General features: G+C 41.0%; 1 protein-coding gene across 7 annotated transcripts in view; it reads left to right on the forward strand.

Moving 5' to 3' along the window:
• LOC106954997 (brain-specific angiogenesis inhibitor 1-associated protein 2-like) overlaps window positions 1-25659 on the forward strand; it is a 60147-nt gene that overhangs the window by 8604 nt on the left and 25884 nt on the right. For 6 of the 7 annotated variants that reach the window (XM_015044902.1, XM_015044901.1, XM_015044907.1 and 3 more), the window contains exons 2-6: window positions 7929-8004; window positions 10942-11028; window positions 23181-23192; window positions 23772-23833; window positions 25164-25235. In XM_015044902.1, coding sequence (XP_014900388.1) covers window positions 7929-8004; window positions 10942-11028; window positions 23181-23192; window positions 23772-23833; window positions 25164-25235 — 309 coding nt within the window. The remainder of the gene's footprint in view (window positions 1-7928; window positions 8005-10941; window positions 11029-23180; window positions 23193-23771; window positions 23834-25163; window positions 25236-25659) is intronic. The other variant, XM_015044903.1, reaches the window with a different exon arrangement.

A 25659-nucleotide genomic window follows, 5' to 3' on the forward strand; every position in this document is an offset into this window, starting at 1 on the left:
CTACCAGGTAGCTGATTGTTTGACATGGCTGCTGTCAGTTTCCTGCAGGGCTTCCTGCAGGTGTCTGCATCGCCAAGATGCTGCTTGAAGAAGAACTGGCAAGTTCTTTGCAGCACAAAGTCCAACCTTGTCTTGTTTTATCCACATCAGGTTGATGCTTTATGTACAAAATCTTCAAATTAGATGCAGAAAAACAAAACGTACATGTAGTTAATTTATTTATTTTAATTTTCCTACCATTTGTGGGTTCTAGTGTTCAGAATCTGACATTTTTTGGATAGAAGGATGACTTTGTGTAGTGACAAAAGACAGCTTCTACATGATGGATGCATGTTTGTACACCAGCTGAGGGATGAGAGCACAGTGATGGAGCAGAGGACAGGGGCGTCTCTCTCTCACATTCACAGAAAAGGTCATTTTTGTCTTTTTTTTTTCTCCCAATAGAAGCAATGGGTGGTGGGGGATTCACCCAGCGCTGGGTTGTGTTTGGCCTCAGCTCAAAAGTCAAGGTGACCTTCTGCTGCCATCAACTTTTTGTAATTCTTGTGGGTCTTGTGTTTTATTTTTAATCTCTTTTAACCTTTTCATCACAAATCATGATCAGCAACAGCTGGGTAACTTTCACCGATCGGTTTACATGCTGCAGATATCATGGCCGCATGAGTCCTCCTGCACTTTCAGTTTTCAGTTCTTTGTTCCTGAAATTAGAAAATGTATTTGTTTTGATCTACGTGTAGGATAAATGTGAAAATCAAATTCATGTTGGTACTAAAGGCCAGAATCTAAAGCAGAAAAGCGTCAATTAAACCCCACGGTATATTACGGGCAATAAACAATTACTGTCTTTTTGAGATTAATGCATGTAAAATCAACAGCCACAACACTTGTTAGTAGATGTCAGGTGAACAGAATAACTATCCATCCATCTTCTTCTGCTTATCTGAACACGAGACTAATTATATAAAAATCTTTTTCTGTAAGTGAACTGAAGGAGCAGCCAGCTGACAGGAAATGTGCAAACTCTGGTCTCTGAGCTATTTTTTATTATTATTATTATTATTATTATTATTTGCCTTCTTAATGAAGGATTTTAAATGCTTCAATTCACCTCAGTATTTCATCTTGGTCAAATTTAAATTAAAAAAGTGGAAATCCTACCCTCCAATTTTACTAATTTTAAAAGACAAAGTCTTACAGATTTTCTTTTTAGCCGATTCATGTGAATTTTGACCATATTCTGCTCAGATTAAAGGCGGCAAAGAGATACAAAACGGACAACTTTTACTTTGAGCCGCAGAAATATTTCTTCTTTCATTCAGCCACATCTTTTCTCTGGACCTCAGGGGCCCCTAAAATGTTGCTGCACAAATTTATCTGCCTACATCAAATGAAACCACGCCTGTGGAGCTTGACATACCAAGACGGTAATTAATTAAAATCAGGCATTCTGGTGAAGAAGACCATTGATAAACTGGGTTTTGTATAGACCAAGCTTTCCTAAAATTCCTTGATGTGATGCACATTCTGATATTTAAACCTCGTTTCAAACTAGTTGCATCTAGTAGAGGGGTGAAACAGCAGGGAAATTATTTTCTCAGCTTGGCAGGCGGAAACTGAAAAAACCTTTTTGAGAATAAATTGTTGGGATTTATTAAAAAAACCAAAAAGGCAGAATTAAAAACAAGTCTTCAAATGTTGCGTTGGTTCTTAATGGGTTTTATATTGCTGTAAAGTGTTTTTAAACTTTTTTTCTTCTTTTTTTTTTTTTTTGCCTCCACCTGGCCCAGCCTCTCCCTCCCACCTCAGTGGGGTTGCCGGCTCTCCACTCGCTGGTTAATCTGTTTGGCAGCGTGCGGCGCAGCAGGTCCTAATGGTGCCACATGGCTGCCTTGGCATTGCAGTAATTTACGCCCCGACATGATACAAGCCTACTGCTCTTTCTGTAGGTTCTGACTCAGCCCATGCACGAGTCTCCTGCCTCCAACCATCACGCGCTCCAACGCACACGCAACACTGCCTTTCCCGGAGCCAGCTGGGTCACGATGTTCTCTGTGCTTTTCGGTTTGTTTTTGTCTGAAGTGTTTCGATACGGTTCTGCTCACCTGTGTGGGAAGGAAGTAATGGATGGCTTTGCTGGAGTAGATGCACTTACACAACTGTACTGGTGTTCTAATGCCTGCAGAGTCAATAACACTTTAAGCATTTCCCTTCCTCTGCCTCCTTTATGTCTCCTCCCTTCATCTATCATTGGCAGATTTATGCAGATTTATTTCTCACTCCTTTTGCACCTTCTCCACCCAAAATCTGCAACAAATTCCCAATGGATTCTTGGCTTTTACGACAGGGTTTATGCAGGTTTCACCAACTCAAATGTAAGACTTTTTAAGATCATCATGTCTGGAATTTAAGACCTCTGTCTCCACAGAAATGTACAAACATTGTCCAGCCCACTTGCTACGTAGCTAGCTGTGTTGCTAGGTTATATTAGCAGCTAGTTAGCAGCAGCCTAAACTGTCTCGAGTCACAGACCGCAGTAAAGATGTCTGAGTGCGACTTAAACTTTTGCCTGACAGAAAAGTCCCACGAGAAAAAAGTCCACTTAGAATATGAGATTAAATAGTCCTGCTGAGGCAGAATTTAAACTCTGTGATTAACGTACTGAACTTACTTAAAAAAAGAAATTGATATTTTAAGGTCTTAATTTTAGATGCATTAATTTGAGACTTTTAAAGATGTTACTTTCTACATATTTTTATTGCTTTGTTTCAGAAGTTTTTTTTTTTTTTTTTGCACTCTTTTGTACCTCAGTTGGTGAAAGTGGATTGGTGATTCCAGTACAGCCTTGCTCTTTACTCACTTTAAAGAGACGTCGGCTTCTTCCTGCGCTTGTCATATTTTAAATGGCTTCTATAACCTCTGGCTCTGGTCCACATCTTTCATGGGATGTGGTCTCCATGCCGCTCTGATAGATCTGTTAACCTTGAAGCTGAGGGCTTGTTCTGTTTCTCCACATATTACCCCTCCTTCGCGGTCGCCAAGGCGCTCGAAATGATTCACCTTTTATAATGACGGATAGTAAGCTCGGCATTGCCACCCATATGATTATTTTATGCCAGGAAATGATTTTAAGAGTTCTTTAAAACACTGAGGAGGAACAGCTTCAGATGCAGGAAACTGGAGATCTGACATGGTGCCTAAAAGACCAAATAGTCCTTGAAGGTGAAGGACTCTTTCATTGAGAAACTTTATGATTTAGTCAAACTGCTGCTGCAGGCTGAGGTGAATGTTTGGTTTGACTGTTTCCTGTGAGAAGATGGTGGGCTTCCTGCAGCTCCTTCCCCTCTAAAAAGTATGACTCTAGCTGCTCTTCAAGGTCAAAGGATAAATTTTACATTAATTTTATGTCGGTGACGCCTTCTTCACTAAGGACACATTTTTACAAGGTTGTGGGGTAGAACTACAAACCACTTTCAGATGCAAAGTAATAAACACAGAAAATGTTCTGTGCATCAACCTGCAGAGTTCTGTAGACCTAGAATAAGATTTTAAAGCGGATTGAAGGTCCAGAGCTGTTTTGTAAGCAACTGCAACGTGTTTTCAGAACAAACCTGTCCTTTTAATGAAGATTAATATTTAATATAGCTGAGATTGATCATGTGAGGACGCGCGTGAAGTTGTGTGATTTCAACCCCTCCACAGCCACCGAGGTAAAGTGATCTCATAAATAAATCTTACCTTTTCTTTTGCCTTTAATGGGTTTAATTGCTTTCTGTTGCCTGACTTGTGAAAACTTGCTAAACGGATGCTGTCGGCTCGTCCTTTAAGTCTAACACGTTAGTCTTTAAAATGTCTGTTTCCTCCTTTAAAAATGCTAAATGTCAATATATTTAATCTTCTATCATCACAAATTGCTCCTCTCAAAGGTTACTTCCATTTTTCCCCTCTTGAGTCGATTAATTATTTGCATGGTGCGGCTCTTCTGGTAGCGGGAGTAATTATTCCCTTCATGGTACATTTTCCAAATGTCCCATCATTAGTGTCATTGCAGCAGTTAAGCTGCTCCTGATTAGGAACATGAGCATTAAAAATGCTGGCCTGTTGTCCCTGAAAGCAGTAGTAAACTGCGTTTTCACAACCTGTTTGAAATCGGGGAACCCTCCGCTTCACCTCAGAAAACTGATTCAATTCCGTATATATTCTGTGATTTTGTTCCATGTTCAATTAATTTGGGTCAAAGATGGAGTTCCAACATTTCATTGCTGCAACGAGAAAAGAAAACCAGTGTTTTCAGTTGCAGCATTCGTTTGCTGACATGTGACTGAAACTAATGGCTGAAAAAGCTGTTCTGTAATCCCTCTTATTTCCCGTCCACTCGGTAAAATGTGGTCCTTTATTCAGAGAAATGCTAATCAGCTCTCGTCTCTGCTGCTTAAGGAACAACAACTGACTCATTGTGGATTAAATGTGCACCAAACACGGAAATAAACCTATTAAACCCAGCCCTAAAAAACAAAAAACACATGTGAGCGCCGTCTGATGAGATCTTAATATGGGTGTGTTTGTAGAAATCTTGTCTAGACTCACTAAATTATCAATTTAGTTATCTAAACTAATACGATAGTTATTCAGTTTGTCTGTTTGCTAATGTCAGTTTATTTACGCCTCTTCCAATAAAGTTAAGCATAGAAAGGAAAAGCCCTTTTATTGTATAAGACTTGAATATTAGTATAGCTGGCATCACTTTTGCTTTCCTTTTGCAAAATAATAACAAGCTAGTTCATATATTTTGAAGTGGGGTTCTTGGACTGATGTGTAGTCAGTGTCTTGATGTTCTTAACATTTTCATTGTGGAAATGTTCCCGTTTCAACAAGCAGAGAAATTGTGGGTAAGAAAATAAATGTATGAGATGGAAAATCCTGGGCCCTGAGTTATTCTATGCCAGTTTCTCCTGTAAAGATAAATTAGTTAAATCATAAAAAACAAACAAAAAAAATTTAAATCCTGCTGTCTGGCTTGAAAGTCTGCAAAAGTGGCATGAATAAAGTGCCACTTATGTATGAACTCCTTTTAGGTTTGATAATTGTTCATAATTTCAGAACTGAGTTAAGTTTTTGGTTTGGTTGTGATTTTTAGAGTAACATTTTGGTAAAAGATGAAGACAGGATTTTTAGAAATGCCAACTTTCTTTATTCAGAAACTTTTAATCAGCTTTTACATATTTAGATGGGTTCATGAATGAGGAAAATGTTTATCCATGCACTCAAGTTCATCAAGAAGCTATTCACAGTGTTTACCTCATCTTCATTGTCTGTGTGGGAAATCCTCTGCTGGTGAATTTTATTTTTTTTAGTTCAGCCGAAAGACAAAGGATCCCAAAATCACATTTTTTATTTTCGCAGATCACCCAGAATGTGACGCATAAAGGTGGACGTGTCTGACAGTGAGCACATGATTCACCCATCACTCAATCACTCAACACAAACAAACCCTTCCCGGGTGTTTTTTGTGTGAGCACGCGATGAGCCCTGGGCTGCTCTCCATCTTCTGTTTTCCTGTACGGAGCGCCTCTCTCCGCTCGTTCCAGGCGGCGGTACATCAGGGTGACGATCATCGGAGCTGATGCACTTTCACAGAGTCACTTTGGTCTGGAGCCGACGCCCTATGCAACAAGAGCTGGGAACGAGCGGGAGGAACTGGGGTATAAACGGAGCTGTTTATTTGTCCATCTTTCTCTGTTTTTATGATTGTGACTTCAAAATGAACCGACATTCATCTCATGGACTTATAGATCACTGGATCTGAGCCTTTGTTTTGAACACGTGTTCAGCTTTACACAAAGAACACCACAGAAGCTTCGGTTCGTTTCACTTCATGTCCCGCTCTACTTCACCGTTTCAAACTGAACTTCCATTAAGATTCCTGTTTTTCTTTCTTTTTTTTTTCTTCTGTACTCCAGTGTCACGCTGTCCTACTTCTTACTTCCTTTTTTGGAGTTGATGGAGTTGGTGCGCCAAGGTGACTGTTGTGCGTCAGCCACCGGGCATTAGCAGGCATCCCGAGCTGCGAGCAGCCATGAACAAATGTCCGTCTGCCTCAGATGTGTCCTTCCCTCCATCTGCTTCGTTATTTTTTCCTGTCCTCCTTTTTGTTCTTTGTCGTCTTAACTTTTTTTCAAATCAAAAATGTTTTTTCACCTGAAAAGTTGCTGACTTAAGTCCTCATACTTTATATTTGGTTCCCACTTTGAGTATGCAGCCTAACATGGCACTTTTAATATTCTTTACCTTTGTGTATAGATGGCACTTAAATCTTATCTAGTTTGAACTGTAATGATTGTTCAAAACTTTACTAGACACTCTAAACTTTCTATAGCTGGGTCTTAGTTCCTCTGATAATGGCTGATTCCATTTGTTTTGCTTTGCTGTGAACCAGAGCTGCATCTGTAGAAGAACTTGAGGCTCACAGTGACGTCTGACAGGGAGAGAAATGTCTTCTCAAATTGCTTGGCTTTGTTGGAAAGGCTGCAGAGGTTAAAGGGCATCTCGGAAGCAGAGAGAAGCCAGAGATGGATGAACAGTAAGACTCATTAGACTTTTCTTTTTGACGGATTCCTCAGTTTTTAACAAGCCTTCAAGCCTCTGTGCTTGATGTTTGTGCTTTCTGACAGACGGCTCTGTAAGTGAGAGGCAGAAAGATGAAGTCCTGAGGTTTGTGTGTCTTGAAATGCATGAGGACAACTTGTTCACGGTTTTCAAGCTGCAACCCAGAATTTTCTTAGCTTTTCTTATTTGCCACTGGATGCTTTTGTATCTAGTCGTGCACATCAGTTCTTGATTCTTGAATCCTCTGTTTTTCTTCATGTATTGTTCTCAAACAACCAGAAATCCTTTTAACCTTTCAAACCCATCTTGATCAGTGGTTCTCTGGGCTCTCTGAGGCAGTGTTGTCCAAAACCAGTCCTCAAGGGCCCCCATCCTGCATGTTTCAGGTGTTGCCCTGACTTGGTGCATCTTAATCAAGTCAATGGCTCATTACCAGGCCTCTGCACAATGTGATGACACATTGAAGAGGTAATTCAGCCATTTAAATGAGCTGTGTTACACTGACGGCAAATCTAAATCCTGCTGAACACCAGCCCTTGAGGACGGGCGTTAAAAAAACTAAAAGGTGATTCATCTCTCTTGGCATTTCTTTAAACAGAGGGGCAGGAAGGAACATAACAGATCATTTGTTGAGCTTTGTATTCTGTTATGCTCTTCTCGGACAGAAGATGATATGGAAAAAGAAGCTAGAAATCCAAAAGAAAACTTTGGAAAACCTCCTGAAAGTTCGGCTCACTCAATATCAATAAAAAGTCTGGCTGTGTGGGAGAAATGTGCAATGAAATCTTAGTGTTGGTTTAAAACTTTTTAGCAGAACTGCAACTATTCGTGAGCGGTAATGACCTTTGGTGAAAGTCACGTCTGTCATTTTGGTGAAATTATCCTTTTTCAAAAATAGCCTCTTGACCGCAGGTTTGTGCCAGAGTGAGGAGAAGCTGCAGCAGGTCCAGATCTGCCGCTGAGCTCCGAGTCTGCAGCCAAAATCAGGTTTTATTTAAAATGGATACAGCAGGGGAGGTGTGAGGGACTGATCCACACACACACGCACACATACTAATATTCACACACAGACACAAAAATCCCTCAGTCACTCGTGCTCTCGTTCCGTCCTTTATTCAGTCCCGCTGGATTTGGGCTTCTTGAAACGAGTCCTTCCTGCGCTGCTCTTCCTGCCGGTTGGCTCAGCTGATTTGTAGACGGCGGTGTGTTCGTGCCCCAGAAAAACAGGCGGAGTGCTGCTGGGTCACTGTAGCTCATGTCAGATTTGCGTCGTCTCCGTCCCAGGCTAACCAGATCTTTTTGTTTGTCCCCGCTCCTCTTTACAGAACATCATGGAGCAGTTCAACCCGTGCCTACGCAACTTCATAGCCATGGCGAAGAGCTACGAGAAGGCGCTCACCAGTGAGTACACCAGCCCTCCTCTGTTTACTTTCTGTGGCGGCGTCTCTTTCGTTCATTGGCTGTCCAGGCGGAGGGCCAGCTGACCCAACGCCTGGTGCTGATTTAGATCCTCCTGACTCATCTGGAGTTGGGGTAAAGTCACGATGATACAGATGTTGTGCAATGTAATGTTTTGCAGTCTGAATCCAGACTTAAACTGTTGAAGATTTCTTGTTGGTTAGAAATGGATTGATATTCTCCGTCTGATGAATCTCACGGGTTTCCAGACCGTTTCTCGTCTCGTCTCCCTTCTCGCTGTCCCGTGACTTCATCTCCTAAATGTCTGCTTTTTCTGTGCATCATCCATCATCGCTTCTAGTTGCTTTTGCTCATGTGTTTGCATGGTCATGTGTGTTTGTGTGAGAGAGAAAATGCTGCAAACAGCAATGGCTCAAGGTGAAAGACGAAGCAACCGAAACGTCTTGTGGGAGCTAAGTGGAGCATAAGCCGATGGGAAATGGAGCGGGGGGTGTTGCTAACGTAACGGTACCCCTCCCACCCATGGGGCCAAGGAAATGGGAGCAGGTTGAGAGCAAATCCAGGACGAGACTGAGTAAAATAAAAACCAGGAGAAGAAAAATATTGGATATTTCCATACAAAATGACCAAAACTGAAGGGTATTCTGCTGCTTTTTATTGTTTTTAATGATATTTGAGTGGAGTTGCAGTACTGGGAGAGAATTTGATGGTTTTAGAGAACACTTGACTCTTGTCTGCAGCAGGAGAAAGAGACATGGCATGCCGAGTGTACGGTGCGGAGCAGGGTTCTCCTTTGTGTTTAGAGGAGATGCAGGGAAGACTCAGCTGCCTACAGGAACAATAAAGGAGGCTTCATTCCTGTCTGATAGATAAAGCTAAAAATAACCCTGAAACTCCCTGAGTGGGGATTGCACTTCATCAATGCCAGGCAGCAACGCAGGGCTAGAGTTTAGACTCAGGCGCAGCAGAATAGGGCTGGGTACCCGGCAATCATTTTATTGTCACTGGACAAAAAAAAAAAAAAAAAAATGCCAGTCTGCTTTTATTTGCTGGTTCTTAAAGTAGAATCAGGGTGGCAGCCTTTATCCCAAAGGAGGGTTTAAACCAGCATGATTCACGAGGGGGCGGCTGAGTGACTGTTTTGTTTTTGAAGCCTTAAAATGTTTAAGATAACTGAGGACAGTGAGCACGTCCCCATTTGCTGAGCTCCATGTATGAAGATGGCGGATGCCTGACGGGGCGTCTTTAAACTGCTTTTGTCTTGCTAAAAATGTATCCCTTGTAGCCAAACGCTGCTTTCTGTCGAGGCCCAAATCTTATGTACACAAGATGAGCTCCAACCTTAAGCACAGGCCACAGCAGGTGATGCCATTAATGTCATCGTTGACATCAGGAGTGCCCGCTTTTTCCAAAAGACAAGGTCCCTGGTGGCTAAAGGAGAATTAATAAGTTAGTCTGCCTTAAGAAGAAATTCTGTAATGTCACGAGTTCATTAGGAACCTACTTTTTATGGATTACCAAGTTTAAAATGCTGTGCCGTCAATAAAATAAATAAAAATCTTCTCTTTCTCTTACATGAACAAACACATTTAGATAGTGTATCAACCATCTTGACCTCCATCCTGTATTTCTTTTACACTAACACCCTTTGCATTGTCAGCCCCCATCTAATCCTCTGACTAAACTGACCCTCCTTATTGCTTTGGGTCTTTTTTTTTTCCACTTCACAATTGACTGATGGGTAAAGCCTCTCATCCAGTTAAATCTGTTTCGCCTGGGCCCCTTTTCTCCCCCAGCTGAGGTATCAATAAGATTAACCTCTCCGCGTCCTCACCGGTGTACAACCAAGGTTTGAATCAGAGATGGAGAAGGGAAGGGTTGGACCCTTGCAGGCAGTTGCAGCCAAAGTCGTGTCGATCTTAGAAATCCAAGGCAGAAACCGTCTTTATTTCCAGAACAATGACTCGCATAGCGGTGGACCTCATGCTGTGTCGCTCTGGACTGGGCTCAGAATAGATTCCTATTGTTTTCCATATGAATGCTTTGTCATTTTCCTCTCCTCTATGGGATTCGGAGAGTGGTCTGTGACAGCTTAGAGCACAAACACTCATCTGGCTGACAGCTCTGTAATGAACCCGGCTCTCTTCCACATCCGACCCGTGTCTGCCGTCAGTCCTTGTGTGGCGAGCCCCCGACCCGCTTCCTGTCTTTGCCACCAGCTTGTCCCCTTCAAGGTCTGGCTCACTGCTCTGCCTCAGCTGGCGAACCTTGCAGGTGATATGATGCAACCCAAGAAACCGTGGCTGATTGACAGGATCTCAGCTGAAGAATGCTTTCAAGACTTTGATGTAGAGATTTTTGACAGGAGGTGTAAAGAATGTAATTGGAGTGGAGGGGTGCTGGTGGGGCATTTTAAAGTCCAATTTATGAATTCTCCACCTAAGAATGTAGTTTGTTTTCAGTAAAGATCCACTAAATAGCTTAGATCTAGCAAAATTTTAAACAAACTACAATATCTAGTTTTACCTTTTTAATTTAACTTGGCCTAAATTTTGGATTTCTGCATCGTTGTTTTAATAATCTCCACATATCAAATCCACACACTGCTTTAAAAAAAATCTTTCGTAGTGTGTAAGTATTACGAATAACATTTTGATCAATTTGTAGTTTGGATAGAAAGTGAGTTTGGAGTCGAAGCCTTGAGAAAAAAAAAAATCTTTGCAGCTTTCTGCTTCCTGCAGTTGCTTCATAGAGCTTTTTCCTTTCCTGCCTGGTCACCATTTCCGCCTATCGCTCTTTTCCCATGCCCGAGCTCGCCTCTCTGTGGGAGCGGAGGGCTGCAGGGAACGGTTGCAGAGCTGAAGAAGACAGTTCAACTCGGCACCCTTGATCTGATGCCCAATGCTTCCATGTTTCCAGGTGTCACATTTGCTGCAAAGGGCTACTTCGACGCTCTGGTGCGGATGGGCGAGATGGCCAGCGAAAGTCAAGGCTCTAAGGATCTTGGTGAGTCCTGGTAGTGGCAGTGGTTCCCCTGGTGAAGTGAATGGGGGTGGGGCTTGGACAGGCAGATGGGATGGCGGCTTGTACTGGTGGAGCAGAAGCAGCTGATGACCAACCACCCACTGCATACACATGCAAACTTTCCACCGTCATGACAAAAAAGAGAGGGTTTCACGGTCAAGTTGAAACATTTCCCGTCTTGTTTCATTCACGACACTTGCACATGTCCAAATATCAACATTGGTGAAACCATCTGATTTGAGCAGCAATCTCTCGTTAGCTGCGTTTCCATTCACAATATAACTGTGCAAATTGGAACTGCGGAAAAAAAATTAATGGAAACGTGTCGGTTTCAATAAAAAGTACGAAATTAGTTTATTTCGCAAAACTACAATGGAATCACTTTGTATTTTTTTTTTGCATCAAGAGTCATGTAATCAAACAGTAGATAGTTACTACTGGCAAAAATGACAAAGAAAACGACAGGAAGTGGTGGGAGGATGACGGTGTGGCAAGTTTTATTCTGTGAGGAATCTTATTAATTTGTATTATTTAAAGAAAACACTGCAGCTTTTTTTTTTTTTTTTCATTTATCAACTAAGTTTTGCGCAAATTTGTAATGGAAACGCAACTACAGTCACTCCGCCCTCACACAGTGTGTTGTCTGGTTTCGGCTGGATCAGGTCTTGTTCTGCTTGCTCAGTACGGACGTTGCTTTGGTGTTGATGGGGGCTGTGGCAACAAGTTGCAGATGCGCAGATGGGCACATCTTTTTAGGCGTAGATACCACAAAGTGGCAGGAACTGCGGGAATCCTTCGGAGTTGATGCAAGCTCTTATTTTTTTATTTCACAGTTTGACTCTGACATAATTTAGCCACAGAGAAGTGAAGGCTAAGAGGAGAATAAAATGAATATCTGAGATGTGTGAGAGGATATAGCTGCTGGATTTAATATTTAAAGGGGGAGCTGTTTTCATGCTTTGGAGCTCTTTGAAGCGTCATTTCATTTTAATACGCCACCTATTTTAGTGTGGATACTCAGTGGAGCTTTTATACCCAATATAACAGTATTAAAAGCTTTTCTCCCCCCCACCCCTCAAATCTGATTCAACTTCATTATTCACAGTGATCTTCTTTTTATCACTGTAGTTTATTTGAGCCAAACGCCTACGGCCTCAGTTGATGGCAGCCTCCTTAATACATAGTGAAAAGGGAAGATTTTTGTCTTTAAACATTTACCTTTTACTAAGTTTGTGATGTAACCTTTAGATTCGTGCCGTTTTTATTACGTTTACAGAAAAATAGCTTTTTGTGGTTCTTCAACACGGTGACTATTCTGAATACTTGCATGTTGTTTTGGGTCCAAACTCCCCATCACTCATTCATATTGTCCCCATTTCCATCAGCTTTGTTGCTTTGCTCCCATGTTTTCTGCATTGCATGAGTGTGTGTTCGTGTAGAGGGGTTGCTTGATGTGGCCTTCTTGACTCCTTTTCTGTTCTTCTGGCAGCTTAAACATGACTCAGCCACTCCATTAAACTTTGCAGAACCTCCCTCCGCCTTCAGTGAAAAGACGGAGCAGAATGGATTGATGCTGTCCTCATGTATCAGCAGTGCTGGGAGCAGCGGCTGGCTGTGCATGCTGAAGGGACGGATGCTTTGGCTTGTTCTGTTAACTCTGCACAGTGTTTTTCTTTTTTTTTTAGGTATTCAGGGCGGCCGTGACTCTTGATTGGATGCAAATGAAAGTGCTCATTTCTAATCTACACATAATCGGTCCCATAGATCACATTACGTCTTTTATTAGAATATAAAATTGATCGTTAATCAACGCATTATTACCTACGGAACATCCGACAGTCTAGAATCATAAGAGAATACAAACGCATGCAGCCAAACATCAGGGGATTTATTGGTAGGTAGGGAGAACTGATTAAATATAATTCCCAGCTCTTTTTTTTCCTCCCGATTTGTTCAGTTCAGTGACTCAAAGTAATCAGCGTCCCTCAGTCTTTTCCATCACAAAGAGACGCTGTGCTGGTGGCTTCGTAAACTCCAGGATTTCTCTCTGCATTGCTGTAGAAGAGGTCAGGAAACACTGAATGCTTTGTTCTTGGATTATGTGAAAACGTTCTCAAGCCTATTAATTAGCAGATAACAAGGATTGTGGATTTGTGTGTGTGTGTGTGTCAAAACTTGGGTGTGAGCTGAAGTTTGGTTGCTGGGATCAGAGCTACGGCCACTGAATGCATTGCGGAAGGGATAATCACCTTTTTTCCAGAGCTTTGTATTTGATGTGGACTGAATGCAGATGATTCAGAGTCGACTGTTTTTTTAAGCATTTTAATTAATGTAATTGGAGCCGTCATGGCTTATTGCACAGGAATGACTGGACTGTAAACTGCTTGAATCTTTCCAGAAATATTCTGCCACTTCATCATGAAACAATGAAATTAGTCAGAGTTTTGTGATGAACAACAGCTAATGGCATTCGCACGTGGACGGAGGACGGGGAGCTCCATGTGACTGGATGACATTAGGAGAGGAGGTGTTGGGTTTTGTCAAATTAAATCTGAATAAAAAGCGTCGTCCCGGGTGAAATGGATGAACTGTGGTTTATAGAGCTGTGCAGACCAGATTGTTCTTTTAGATCTGTAACCATTGGGGTTCAACAAAACATCTTTCAGTCTTTGTATCATGAGTTCTCATTCTTTATATTGGAGGGAGGACCCACTTACTCATTAACAGATAGTGCTATTCTTTAAAAAAGCTAAATGTCTATAGTCTCTGCCAAAGTCTACCTTCTTGTAGTGATCAGATCATCTCTGTAGATCATACAGTTCATGTTTGAAAAGTTTTTTCTACTACTTTTGTTCCTCCTTTGACTTGTGATGCGACAAATAAAAAACAGAGTCTTTAATTCTTCAGTATCAACCTCCACACTAAAGAGGGTTGTTCTTAGCATGACCTGATTAGGTTTATGGAGACGCATTCACAGGAAAAAGATCATATTTTTGCGCTTATGACCAGGTGGTCACCAGTTGAAACTGATCATTCAGTTCTGTCACCAGCCGATTTCTGAACATCTATAGTAATTTTCTTTAAGCAGTTTAAATAATAAAGTATAGTATTTATGGATTAAAATGGTTTTTGTAGGTGTGTTGGATTAAATTACAAATTTAATCTTCAACCTTGTGATTGTAAAACACATTAATTTACAGTGAGTCCAACTAAATTAATGTAAAAGAAAAAAAAACTATCTGCTTCATTTAGATGGTGAGAAACAAATTGTAGGTAAGGCGAAGCGAAATTTCTCAAAAATGTTAACCGGTTGAGAAAACAGAAAAGCTGAATAATGAAGTAAAGTAGTCTCACTTTTATCCAAGTTTACCATTAAACAGTTCGCATGTTACACTAAAATAAAGAAGATAAATTAATTTGTTCACTTTTCGATTCAAGGTGAACAAACTCGTACGTCCTTAGTGGGGGATGCTAGTTTATCAGGAGTGGAGTTGTTCTTTACTTCAGTGAACTGATGCCTCACTGGCACAGGAAGAGGATGTGATGCTTCTGTTTCAGATCGACTCTGCACTAGTTTGACCAACTGCTCTGCTTTCACCAGACTCTATGCAGAGAAAGGAGCTATTCCGCTGCTGCAGAGTGGAGTGTTATCCCACTCATTCGCTCCTCTTTCACTACTGCACTCTGTGTCTGCAAACACCCCCGCATTGATGTGGGAGCTCACGCAGCCCTGGGAGAACATGCCGACTCTGCACACGTTTCCAAAAATAGATTCCATAAAACGCCTCGACCGGAGCCGCTCCGATGGACGAGAGACGGAATACGACGCTCGATCTGCAGCCCAAAAATGGTGTGTCGGTGATGTCATCGTGACAGAAAAGGACAATGTCTGTCTTCCGTGCGCTATATATGGGCATGGTGATGAGGAAAACTAGGAAGCTCCTGCAATTCCGGTTCCCCTCGTTGACCAAATATGGGCTCCGCTATTCAAATGCAGCTTAGGGGAGTGATGAAACTTTAATCAGGTCTTTTCTTTGTAAAGGAATGCATAAAAGCTTAACTGGTTTTTAGAAAAATGTTGTGTGGTGGCAATTCAAACCTGGGTTTTATTCAGTTGTCATGTCCAATGCTCTTTTAGGCAGGATGATTTATTTATATAGCCATTCTTTTATTTTCACTTTAAACACTTAAAAGAAAAGCAGATCTTTGTCAAGATAGGTAGTATTTATGAAAGGTTTGTTTGTGAATGTACAGAAATTGTAGTCAATGAAAAAAAACTTAAAAATCAAGTAAAACAATCATCTAATAAAGACCTTTTATCCAGTGTCCTAAATGTAAATTGAGTTGTAATCATACAAAATCTGGAGAAAAACAACTCTATGCTCAAACATTTTGCAAAATAAGTGGGAGTTTAAATATTAGTTATTCTACATATTTAAGGAAATCCTGCTCTTTTTTTACCCCCCATTTCTCAGGGGAACGCGCAGCCCCTGATAAGAGCCCATTAAATCAATTAAAAGTTGGTCCGTATTAGAAGAGTAGAGGTTCATCACGTTTATTAATTAATTCACTGCATCCCAATTTAAAGGGGCATGTCAGCCAAAGGCATTATTACAGCCCATATTAATCTGAAATGCAGCACATAGTGTCCCTTTCTGTGCTGTTGGATAAGGAATATTTTACTCCGTCGACATCGTTTCATCGTCTTCTCCGATCTGAGTTTGAGAGAGAGGAGAGGTTGTTTAATCACCGCATGCTGCGGTGCGTGGTGTGAGCAACAGAAATATGAGCACTTGCTCTTTGAAGCAAAGGTAAACACAACCGGAGATGAAAGGAATAATGTGAAGCTTCATGCATGCGGGAAAGAAAACATGAAATTATGTTGGGTTGAGTCACCCAGCTGTTCTGAGCGAGATTCTTTACATTATCTGCCGCTGTCGTCCTTTCATCGTCTCGCCTGACATCTCATTTGGAGCAATCCGAGGGAGAACCGGTGACCTCAACCCGACCCTAATTTTTCTGAGCTGAATTTCCCCAGAGCTCGGAGGCCAAACTGAATTCTGTCGGCGTTTACTGCGTGTATGGGAGGAACTTCAACAAGAACACACTCTGAAAGGCTTTTTTATTTTTTTATTTTACATATGTCTGCCTCTTTCAATATTCAGGCACCTTTTCATGAAGTTTGTTTACAGCATACAAATTTAGGTCTGTTAGCACTGACCAATCGCGAGTTAGCAGGTTTGATCTAAGGATGGACAGACTTTTCTTTTTTCCTTTTCTTCATGGAAGTCTCCTATGTATTTAAATTTGTCTCGACAGATTGGTGTTTAATAACTAAAACCCTAGTGGCCCCTGAGTGATGGAGACAGAAGTATCTTTTGTCTGTCTGCATGTCATCGGAGCAGCTCCACACCACTAATTTAGCTTTCCCTGTCGGTCTTTGGGCCATTAGAAAGTCCTTGTCCTTGAGTCACCTCAGGTGGTTACATGGGACTTGGAGGAACAGAAAGAGCAATGAGACACATAATGAGAGGATGGACACTGGGGATGGAGGAAGGCGAGACGGAAAGCGATGTGTTCCCAGCTCATTAGCAGCTGTCAGACGGTCTCCGCTGAAATCAAAAGCTGAAAGCCAACAAAGCTCACAGACTCTGATCCGCCTCACCCGTCATCCATCCCTTCATCTCACCTCACCTGTTCTCGCCGTTTCATTCCTCAGCGTTTAAACCCCGCCGTCCGGTCAGCTACGAGCTTCGCGACTTTATTGCCAGGTCGGAAATGGCCGGCGCCAGTGAGGGACTTTGCGTGTTTGATTTAGCAAGTAATGGTAATGAGTTGGTAATGTGGCTTCAATAATGAGCCGGACTGAAAGGACCTTGAGGTGTCGCGTTGTTCTTGAACCAAACGGTAAGTTAATGATGCTGATAATGATGTGAAGTGCACGGACTCCAGACGAAGGCTGTGCAAAAATAAATTAGCGGACATGCACTAAGTGGGTAAATATGTGCAGAAAACCTCCTTTGAATCAGTTTTTAGGGTTTTCTTAAGTCACAGCTGCAGATCTCGGTGTGTCATGAAGTTAGTTCTGAGATGAAGACAGGAGATCTATCACGACTGGGATTCTGTCCACTTTACAGCTCAGAACTATCTCCACAGAGACGAATAATGACAGGGACAGACCAACTGATGGATCACTGCTTAAAAAATCTTTACTTACCGATTTTTCCCACTGTGGTGCACAATTAGTAGTGAGACAAGATGAGTTGGGTGCCAGGAATTGCATTGACCTTGTGTCAAAATGTGAAAAGCTATCAGGTTTTATATATCGGTCACTCTCCACATGCTGACCCCGGTGCCCGGCTCCCAGCGTGTGTCCTGTGCCTCAGATAATCACTCTTCATTCATCACCGCATCAGCCAGCATGTAATGTCTTCACCACGTCAGTCTAATTGATCTGCTGTGGCCTGATTCCTTCATGAAGTCTTTTTCTTTTTATTAGTTTGAGACATAAAGTTGTCAAGCACATAGCCATGTATAACATGACACACTCCATTTCAGTCAATAGTCATTTAAAAGAAGTATGATGGCGCTGTTGCTTACTCACTGAGAGCCTCACAGCTTCATGCTGCGTTCCAGTTGTACTCAGAACTGGGAAATTTTGATTTCAACTAGAACGCCTTCTGAATTCAGATTTCCCAATGGGAAACTGGGAGCAACTCCAGCTACCCCCAGTTACAACTTGAAAGGTAGACTGTGATTCGTTATGGTCGCTCCTTGCTTAAATAGTGGTAAGTTATGGTGGAAACATTTTTATTTTACAAGACACACCTAATGGTGTGTATAAAATCCATGTTGCATTTAGGGGTTGGCATTTATTGTATCGTTTATTGTGATAAATGAAGAATTCTGACTTGTTGTCTCAATAAATTCCACTGAATGATGTTGAAAATCCCCCAAAACTCAGTATTGTCGGGATTGTAATTTTTACTATTTTCGCCACTGTTTGTTGCATGAACAGAAATGACTAAATGCAGTTAGTGTGTGCAGTTTAATGACACAAATCACACTTCTTTATGTGATTTGATAAATAATGATGTTTCTCAACATCATTATTTGTGATGGTGGGCCAGTCATAGGTATACAAAAAAAAGAAGTACTAGATAGTTCTTATCGTCATCCCAAAATATTAATAAGTAAAACTTAAAGTCGCCCACCACTAATTGCATGTAGCACCTGGAACTGTAAACTGAACCAAATTGAAAGTGATGCTTTCTTTTGGAAAGTAAAGCTTTAGCAATATATTTGTAAGAGTTGCTGCGAACAATGTTTACGGGTGTCGCCATTTTGACATTCCGACTTCTTAACTAGAACGCTGTTACCTCAGCCTGATGTCAGTCCCAGCCCACTTCCCAGGTAACTGGATCGCAGCATCAGATTTGCAAGACTTTGATAAAGCAGCGGTTCAAAGACCTCACAGTCAGTCAGGTGCGTCACGTTTGAACACTAATTCTGCATTGTGAGTTTGTCTGAGGAGAATCGGGCCCATTCCCTGGCGGGTGTTTTGGTTTAGCAAAATGAAAGGCCCAGATGAGCACAACGGTAATGGTGTCAATCATGCGGCTTTGAGGGCAAATCTTCCTGCAGCACCTTGTACTCCCTTCACTGCAGCTTTCTGGGGATTAGAGCTGCTTGTTTGCTCTCAGGCTCCTATAATACAGTCCCTGTAGGGATGCACGCTGCATAAAACACCCTACCCTCCTTCACACGGCCATTAACTGCTCCCCCTCTCCGGCTCTCTGCTGAGCATGGCAAATGGATGGGGCAATAAACCCAGATGTTGGCGCTGTCCTTGGGTGAGGCCTGATGAATAATGGGCTTGTTTCCTGCCTGCAGTTTGATCTGTGCAAACGGACACAACCGAAGAACACCAGCTGGATGGAGTTTGGTGGATAAGGTTCAAGTTTTCTCCTGTAAAAGCACATAAGAGAGGCCTAAACCCTCAACGTGCAAATAGTAGAGACTTCAGGTTTAATTCTTAAGATTTGAAAGTTTAGTTATGTAAAAGGACTAGTTTTATTATATGTGGCAATAAATAATATAGATGGAAAATTATTTCCAATCAAAATACCAGCATAAAATTGAAAACTAGCCAAAATGTATTTAGTTGGGTCTTGTGAACAATTTGCAAACAAAAGCGGTCTTTGTGTGTCCTATAACTGATCCACCTGTGCACTCTGGGAGTGGACAACAATGTGCTTTACGTCCCCTTTAAGCCTCAGATGTTGAGATCTGCTCTGATTAACGATAAGCAGCTTACTTCTGGTGAATAGAAGTCCCATATTTCACAACGCAAGGTGGGGAGATTTTTGGATTAGGTAGAGGCAACAAAACAAAACAAGAACATCCAGGAATTTGAAGATCTTCCAGAGGATGAAAGCTTGCAGGACAAAGTCAAAATGTCCCAACATGCATCAGTTTTATGAGACCAGTGTTTTTATTCTAACTTAGTTCGGGGCTCTCTGGCTTTATTTCCAGAAAGTAATGTTGGTTCTGTAATTTTTGAATTTTCACAAATTTAAAAATCACCCTTCATTTGTCTTGCCTGTAGAGTTGAACTTTAAAATGAAGATGAAGTTATAATTTAGTTTATTTTTTAACTGTCTTGTTTAGACTCTTGTATTAGCAACGTTAGCTGCTAATAGTTTGTATATAATATGTGTATTCTTTAGAGAGCCGTTCCCTAAATCTGAGATTTCCTGAAGGCTATTAACGTTTCCCGGACTTGACTGTGTTATGATGGAGAACTAGAACTAAAAATTAACACATAGCAACGTTGCTGTTCGTGTTCAGCCTTCTTGCTAGCTGCTGAAAATCTTGCTTTCTTTTGGTGACCGCAGAATTGCCTGTGTAGAAATGCAATTCCTTTTTGAAAGCTTGTTCCTGGTTTTGTGCCTCATCCCTCACATTCTGAACAGCCTAATTTTAAGCTTCAGAAATTCCGTCCACACCTTTTTTTTTATTTTATTTTATTTTTTAATGAACTTTATTTGTTACAATAAAATGCCATCCACACCTATGAGTGTCGCTATGGTAAGCATAGCGACACTCTATGTCGCATGACACACCATGTCAGGGTGTGGTTGATCGAAAAACTAAAAAATCAGAGTTTTAGGTTCCTGTCTGGATGATCACCGGCTGATTTCTCAGGTAATACAGTGACTGGATTTTGTCTTCTGATTGAGGTTAGGATGCATCTCTAGATAAAATATAAAAAAAATACTTTTAAGGTTTAATTCAGTTTTGTTTTGAAATAACATTTGAGTATTAAAGCTATCAATCAAAAGAAGCCTCATACGTTCCAACAGGCAGCTTGTTTCTGTCAAAATAGATAATTATTAAAACATACAGTTTTTTTGTTGCATATTTTACTCTTTGCATGGTCATTTTCATACATCCTTTATTATACTATGTTTAGCCTATATATTAGAAACCACAAACATGCAGCCGTCTCTCCGGGTCGCGTTTGGATACGATGCAGCATCCTTTTCCCTCCTCGGGCCGAAGTCAACATTAGTGTAATTGTGTGTGTGATCGAGCCGCTGAAGTTCAGCCTGCCTCATGCAGCCTGTCGATGGCCGCTGGCTGTTTGTTAATGGATGGGATGGGAGTGTGTGTTGGGTGCCCTCCAAGAACCAAAGCAGAGTTTGGAAGTGCACATCGGTGCATTTATCTGCCTCGGTGCCCTGTCCGCAGCCTGTCGATGTGTTTTCTTAAGGTGGAGGAGGGGAGGGTGACTATTGGATGAGAGGTCATACTGTGACAAACTCCTACCGACTGCTTAGTGTTTCTGTCTTCTGCATATAAATATTTATAACCATGTGTGTCTGTTACATCTGTTTTTCTGTGCAGGGGGTTAAAAATAGTGGCGTTGAACAATAAAAGAATAAAAATCAGCAGAATATCCTAAACGTTGAAGATGAGCCTGAAACGAATATTCGATTATGGAAATGATAATCAACTAATTTAGTAATCGATTAATCATTAACTGGAGTACACAGACTCAAAACAGAGCAGTAATTAGGCTAAACTGTACAAAAATATATACATTTTGCATTTAAAATAATAATAAAACAACTGTTTTACCCAGAACTCCTCAAGTGACAGAATTATTTAACCTCTAAAAAACAAATATCTTATTAAGCACCTTTCGCTATCAGATTATTAACCGGTTAATACAAAAAAATAGGCAATTTACAAGTGATCAATCGTCCACTAAAAGAATTTTAGTTATTGCATTTTAGGTAAAAAAATGTTTTTCTTATTTTAAAAAGGAACTGAGTTATCTTGTTGTATATTTTTTGTATTCTTAATACTGTATAAAAAAGATTAAGTGGTTAAATAAAGAATCTGCAGGAAGTGCCTACTTTTGTATCTGATTAATCGCCCAAATAATTGACAATAATCGTTAGTTGCCGCCCTGATTGCAACATGAAATTACACTGGTGAGAAATAAAGTTGCTGCTGAGCTCTAGAAGGAGGAAGAGGTTCACATTAATAAAGTTGGATGCTGTAGAAGAAATCATCTGGTCTAAACTGGACTTCAGAACAAGCAGATATGTTTTAACCAACGGTCCACCTCCTGCTCTGGCCTTTACTAAATCCCTTCTACTGCAACTGAGTCTCATCTGCATGACCGCAGCACTTCCATTAAGCCCATTAATCCCGTCCAGGCAGCCCACTCTGTGTCCCCTCCGACTGTCCAGCGTCTTCAGGTCCGCTGGCTGGCTCACCTCCCTGCAGAGCTGGAGGAGGAAAGCCAAGCGACATGCATTAAGCTGTCGCCGTGCGTTACTCTGGAGAAAGACGAGAGTCATTAACATATGTTGACAGCCTCGTTTAGAGTAAATGGGACCGCCATGCCGCGGTGCTGCTGCCTTACAGAATCCGTCACAGTTTCATGGAAGTCCACTAGGTTATTATCAGTTCATAAAGTACAGGCCTCAAGTATATTTTTAGTTTTATTTTCTAGATTTTCACTCTGCATTGTAGCAGTATGATTCTGTTGTTGCACTCCATAACGTGATTTTTATTAAAAACTACATAAGTCGTCTGGGTTCAGGAATAAAGTGTGCAGTTGGATGCAGTTCTATGGAAAAGTATTCACACCTCTTTAACTTTTCCACTTTATGTTTTTAAATAACCAACATCAGTTCATTTCATTGACATTTTACTTGAGAAACCAACACAAAGGAGATCCAAACTATGAAGTCACTTATTTAGTAACTATAGCTCACCTGTGTGTTAATTGTAATCAAATTACTGACGGGTAAGGAGAATCATTGGTCCTGCATTTCCCAATTCTGGATGGAAAGAGGAAAGTCAAATGTCCAGTTTGCATTTTCCCACAAGCCTTTTAAGGGACACACTGAACCCATAAAATAAAAGACCAAAATAAACTTTAACTAATTGATATATTAGTAATGAAACAACCCCTTGGTTAGACATGGTGGTGGCAGCATTATGCTGAAGGGATGCTGTTCTCATGGGGCAGCAGGAATCTGGTCTTATTAAAAACACATGTCACATTTTCAGATGTTTATTTGTGAGAAAGAAAAAAACATTTAAAAATATATTTTTTGCAGATAAACCGTGCTTTGTGTTGGTCTATTAGATTAACCCCTCCCCCACCCCCAAAAAGACACTAGAGTTAAAAGTTGTGGTGTGGAAAAGTTAAAGGAGTATGAAAATGTTTCCAAGGCACTGAATATGAAGTTAAGTTGTAGAGCCTAGTAGATGATTCAGATGATATCTTACTTAACAAATAACCATGTGGTGTGTCACCTCTGTCCAGAGAATCGTTGAAATTATTGCAAATATTTGGCTAATAAGTCAGTATTTTTGTATTTTGCAGTTATGTATGATGTGAAGTTTGGATCTGCAGCTCTGCATGTGGTTTCTGTGTAAATTAGCAGAGTGTCCAAGTGTTTTTTTTCTCTGTGTTTAAAACTTGTCATTTGCCCCATGTTTTTTTTCTCAGGGTAGTTTGATCTGTCTCTTCAGGTCTGTGTTATTTTTCTCAAACTAGATCTTTTTCTTTTTTTTTTTGCTTTTGAAACAATGCGTTGCACATACAGAAGAGGCAGCATGTAGGTATCTTAAACACCTCAATGGCTGCATGAACCATGTTTTAGTTTCTTGTTTTGTTTTCTTAAAGATGTTAATTATTCTTTCTGGGGTTTTGCTTTTTGTTGTTTCTCCCTGCCCCCTGTTATCTTGTAGCTCAACATTTAAAAGCGTTGAGGATTTCTTTTTAAGTTTTGTTTCTGTGAGTTTTTTTTGGTTTTGTTTTGTTTTCATGATAGAATTGATCAACTCTCATAAAGTAGCAGCTTGGTTTTGAACACTTTCAGCAGGTTTCTCGATCAGCTCTTTGATTTGTCATTAAGTACATCTGTGCAACATATTTCTTTTGCTTTCCGTTTCTGTTTTGAGTTTTGTCTGCCCGTCACTCCAGGCGTTCCAGCTCGCCCTCCACCACCTCCATCGACACCCGTCTCTCATGCGTTCTGTTTGGCTGCACGGTGGTTGTTGTTGCTTGTCGGGGTTTCTTTTTGCACGCTCTGTGTTTCTGCGTTTGGAACAGTTTTTAATATCACACTCTTCTCTCCCTTCCCCTCCCTCTGTTTGTTAATCATCTCTTTTGTTCTTTGTTTTCCTCTCTGCAGGGGATGTGCTCTTTCAGATGGCTGAAGTGCACAGACAGATCCAGATCCAGCTTGAGGAGATGGTGAGCATGTGGTGATGGTGTTGCTAAAATCAGCTTGGGTACTGGGAGCCAAACAGATTGTGGCCTTTTTGCTTAATGACGTGAAATGTTTGACAATCTGAAAATCAGCCTTTTAATGGGAGACGAGCGGCTTCTGATGACGCCGCTGCAGTGGGATGTGGGAACTGGTCCTGATTGTATGCAATTCACAAAGAGTTCAGAGTGAAACGGTCCTTGTGTCAGTTCTTTACCCAAATCGGAGAAAAAATTGTCAAAATGTGATAACTTTTCCAGTGAACATTCAGCTGATTCAGAGATGTTAGAAACAGTCAGCCTACAAATGTATTCAGGAATTATTTTGAAGTCTGTTTGCAAATGTTTCCTATTCTTTTGGATAATTGGTTGAAGATGCAGTTATGGGCAAATCAGACTCAGCTTTATCCTGAGAGGCTGCTTTTCACAACTTTAGAAAGTACCTTACATCTGAAGTCCATTATTATTATTATTATAATTATTAATAATGATGTGAATCCCCACAGAGGCTTACATTGCTTTGTAAAAGTATTCAAACAAGTGGGAAGAAAATTATTCATGGTTTTCATGTTTTTTTCTTTAATGCCAATTAAAATCTGAATCCCATATTATTCCTATGATGGAAGCATGGTAGTGGCAGCGTCATGCTGTCCCTCTAGTGACTGGTCAGAGTTGATGGGGAAGATGGATGGAGCTAAATGCATTAAAATCCTGAGGCTGCCAAATATTGAGGTTGGAGCAGACGTTCACCTTCCAGCAGGACTCCAGTCTGTAGACTTTTCCTACATGCAGTTTCCTATTTATGCCAGCAGGTGGGGTAGCTTAATATAAGAAACAAATAAATTAAATTTGTGGTTGATCTGTAAGTCTTTTAAACAACTTCAAACTGTTAGCTTAGCCTTACTTTGTTTTATTGTCATCTAAAGTAGATTTTTCACCAGCTTAGTAAATCTTTGAGAATATTTCTGAAACTCTTGAAAGCCATGTATCATTTTCCTTCCACTTCACAAGAACACAATCCTTTGTGGGGGTTTGTCACATAAAATCCTATGAAAATCATAGAGCTGAATACTTTTGCATGATGATGTTCATGTTGCTCGTGCGGAAACTCCAGATTGACATCCCTCTGTAAACCTCTGGGTGTGTCGTTTTCCCACCGTAGTCTCATCCCTTTCGGTCGTTTCCTTCAGCACCGAAACAGACATCCCACTTTTAAAAATACCTCCTCTGCGGTTTCCGCATGGAACGGCTTGAGACTGGTGTTAGTTCGTGTTTGTGGGGGTTATTGTTGAGGTTTCTGTGCTCACGTTTTTTGCAGTTGAAGTCTTTCCACAACGAGCTCCTCACAGAGCTGGAGAAGAAGGTGGAGCTGGACGCGCGCTACCTGAACGTGAGGCTCCTTTTCTTCTTCTTCTCATACTGTGCTGATTCAAAATGTGGGGTCAAAGGAGTTGGTGTGGGCCGCGGCAGTGCGTCTGCACGAACAGGGCGTCAAATGACCTCTGTTCAGTCAAAGCTGCTGCTGTCGGAGAAACAAAACCCAGGTTTATTTTGGGTTTGTGACAAAATATGGACAGATGGGAGGTTTAAGATCATCTTCTTGTAAAAAAAAAATCTTCTGCCAGACTTCACTTGCTTGTTTTAGGTTTTACAACACAGTTACTGCTTATTTTAGGCTCAGTATTTTACTACATTCAATCGATATGCTGCTGCTGGGTTCAGATAAACCTGCTGCAACCTTCCAGTAATCAGCATTAGATGGAAACATTTGGAAACTCTCTGGAAACAAAGTTGATACAGATCAAAGAAGTAAC

This window comes from Poecilia latipinna, unplaced genomic scaffold (assembly GCF_001443285.1).
Source record: "Poecilia latipinna isolate Pla-1442-1.1 unplaced genomic scaffold, P_latipinna-1.0 Scaffold697, whole genome shotgun sequence".
NCBI classification, from domain to species: Eukaryota; Metazoa; Chordata; class Actinopteri; order Cyprinodontiformes; family Poeciliidae; genus Poecilia; species Poecilia latipinna.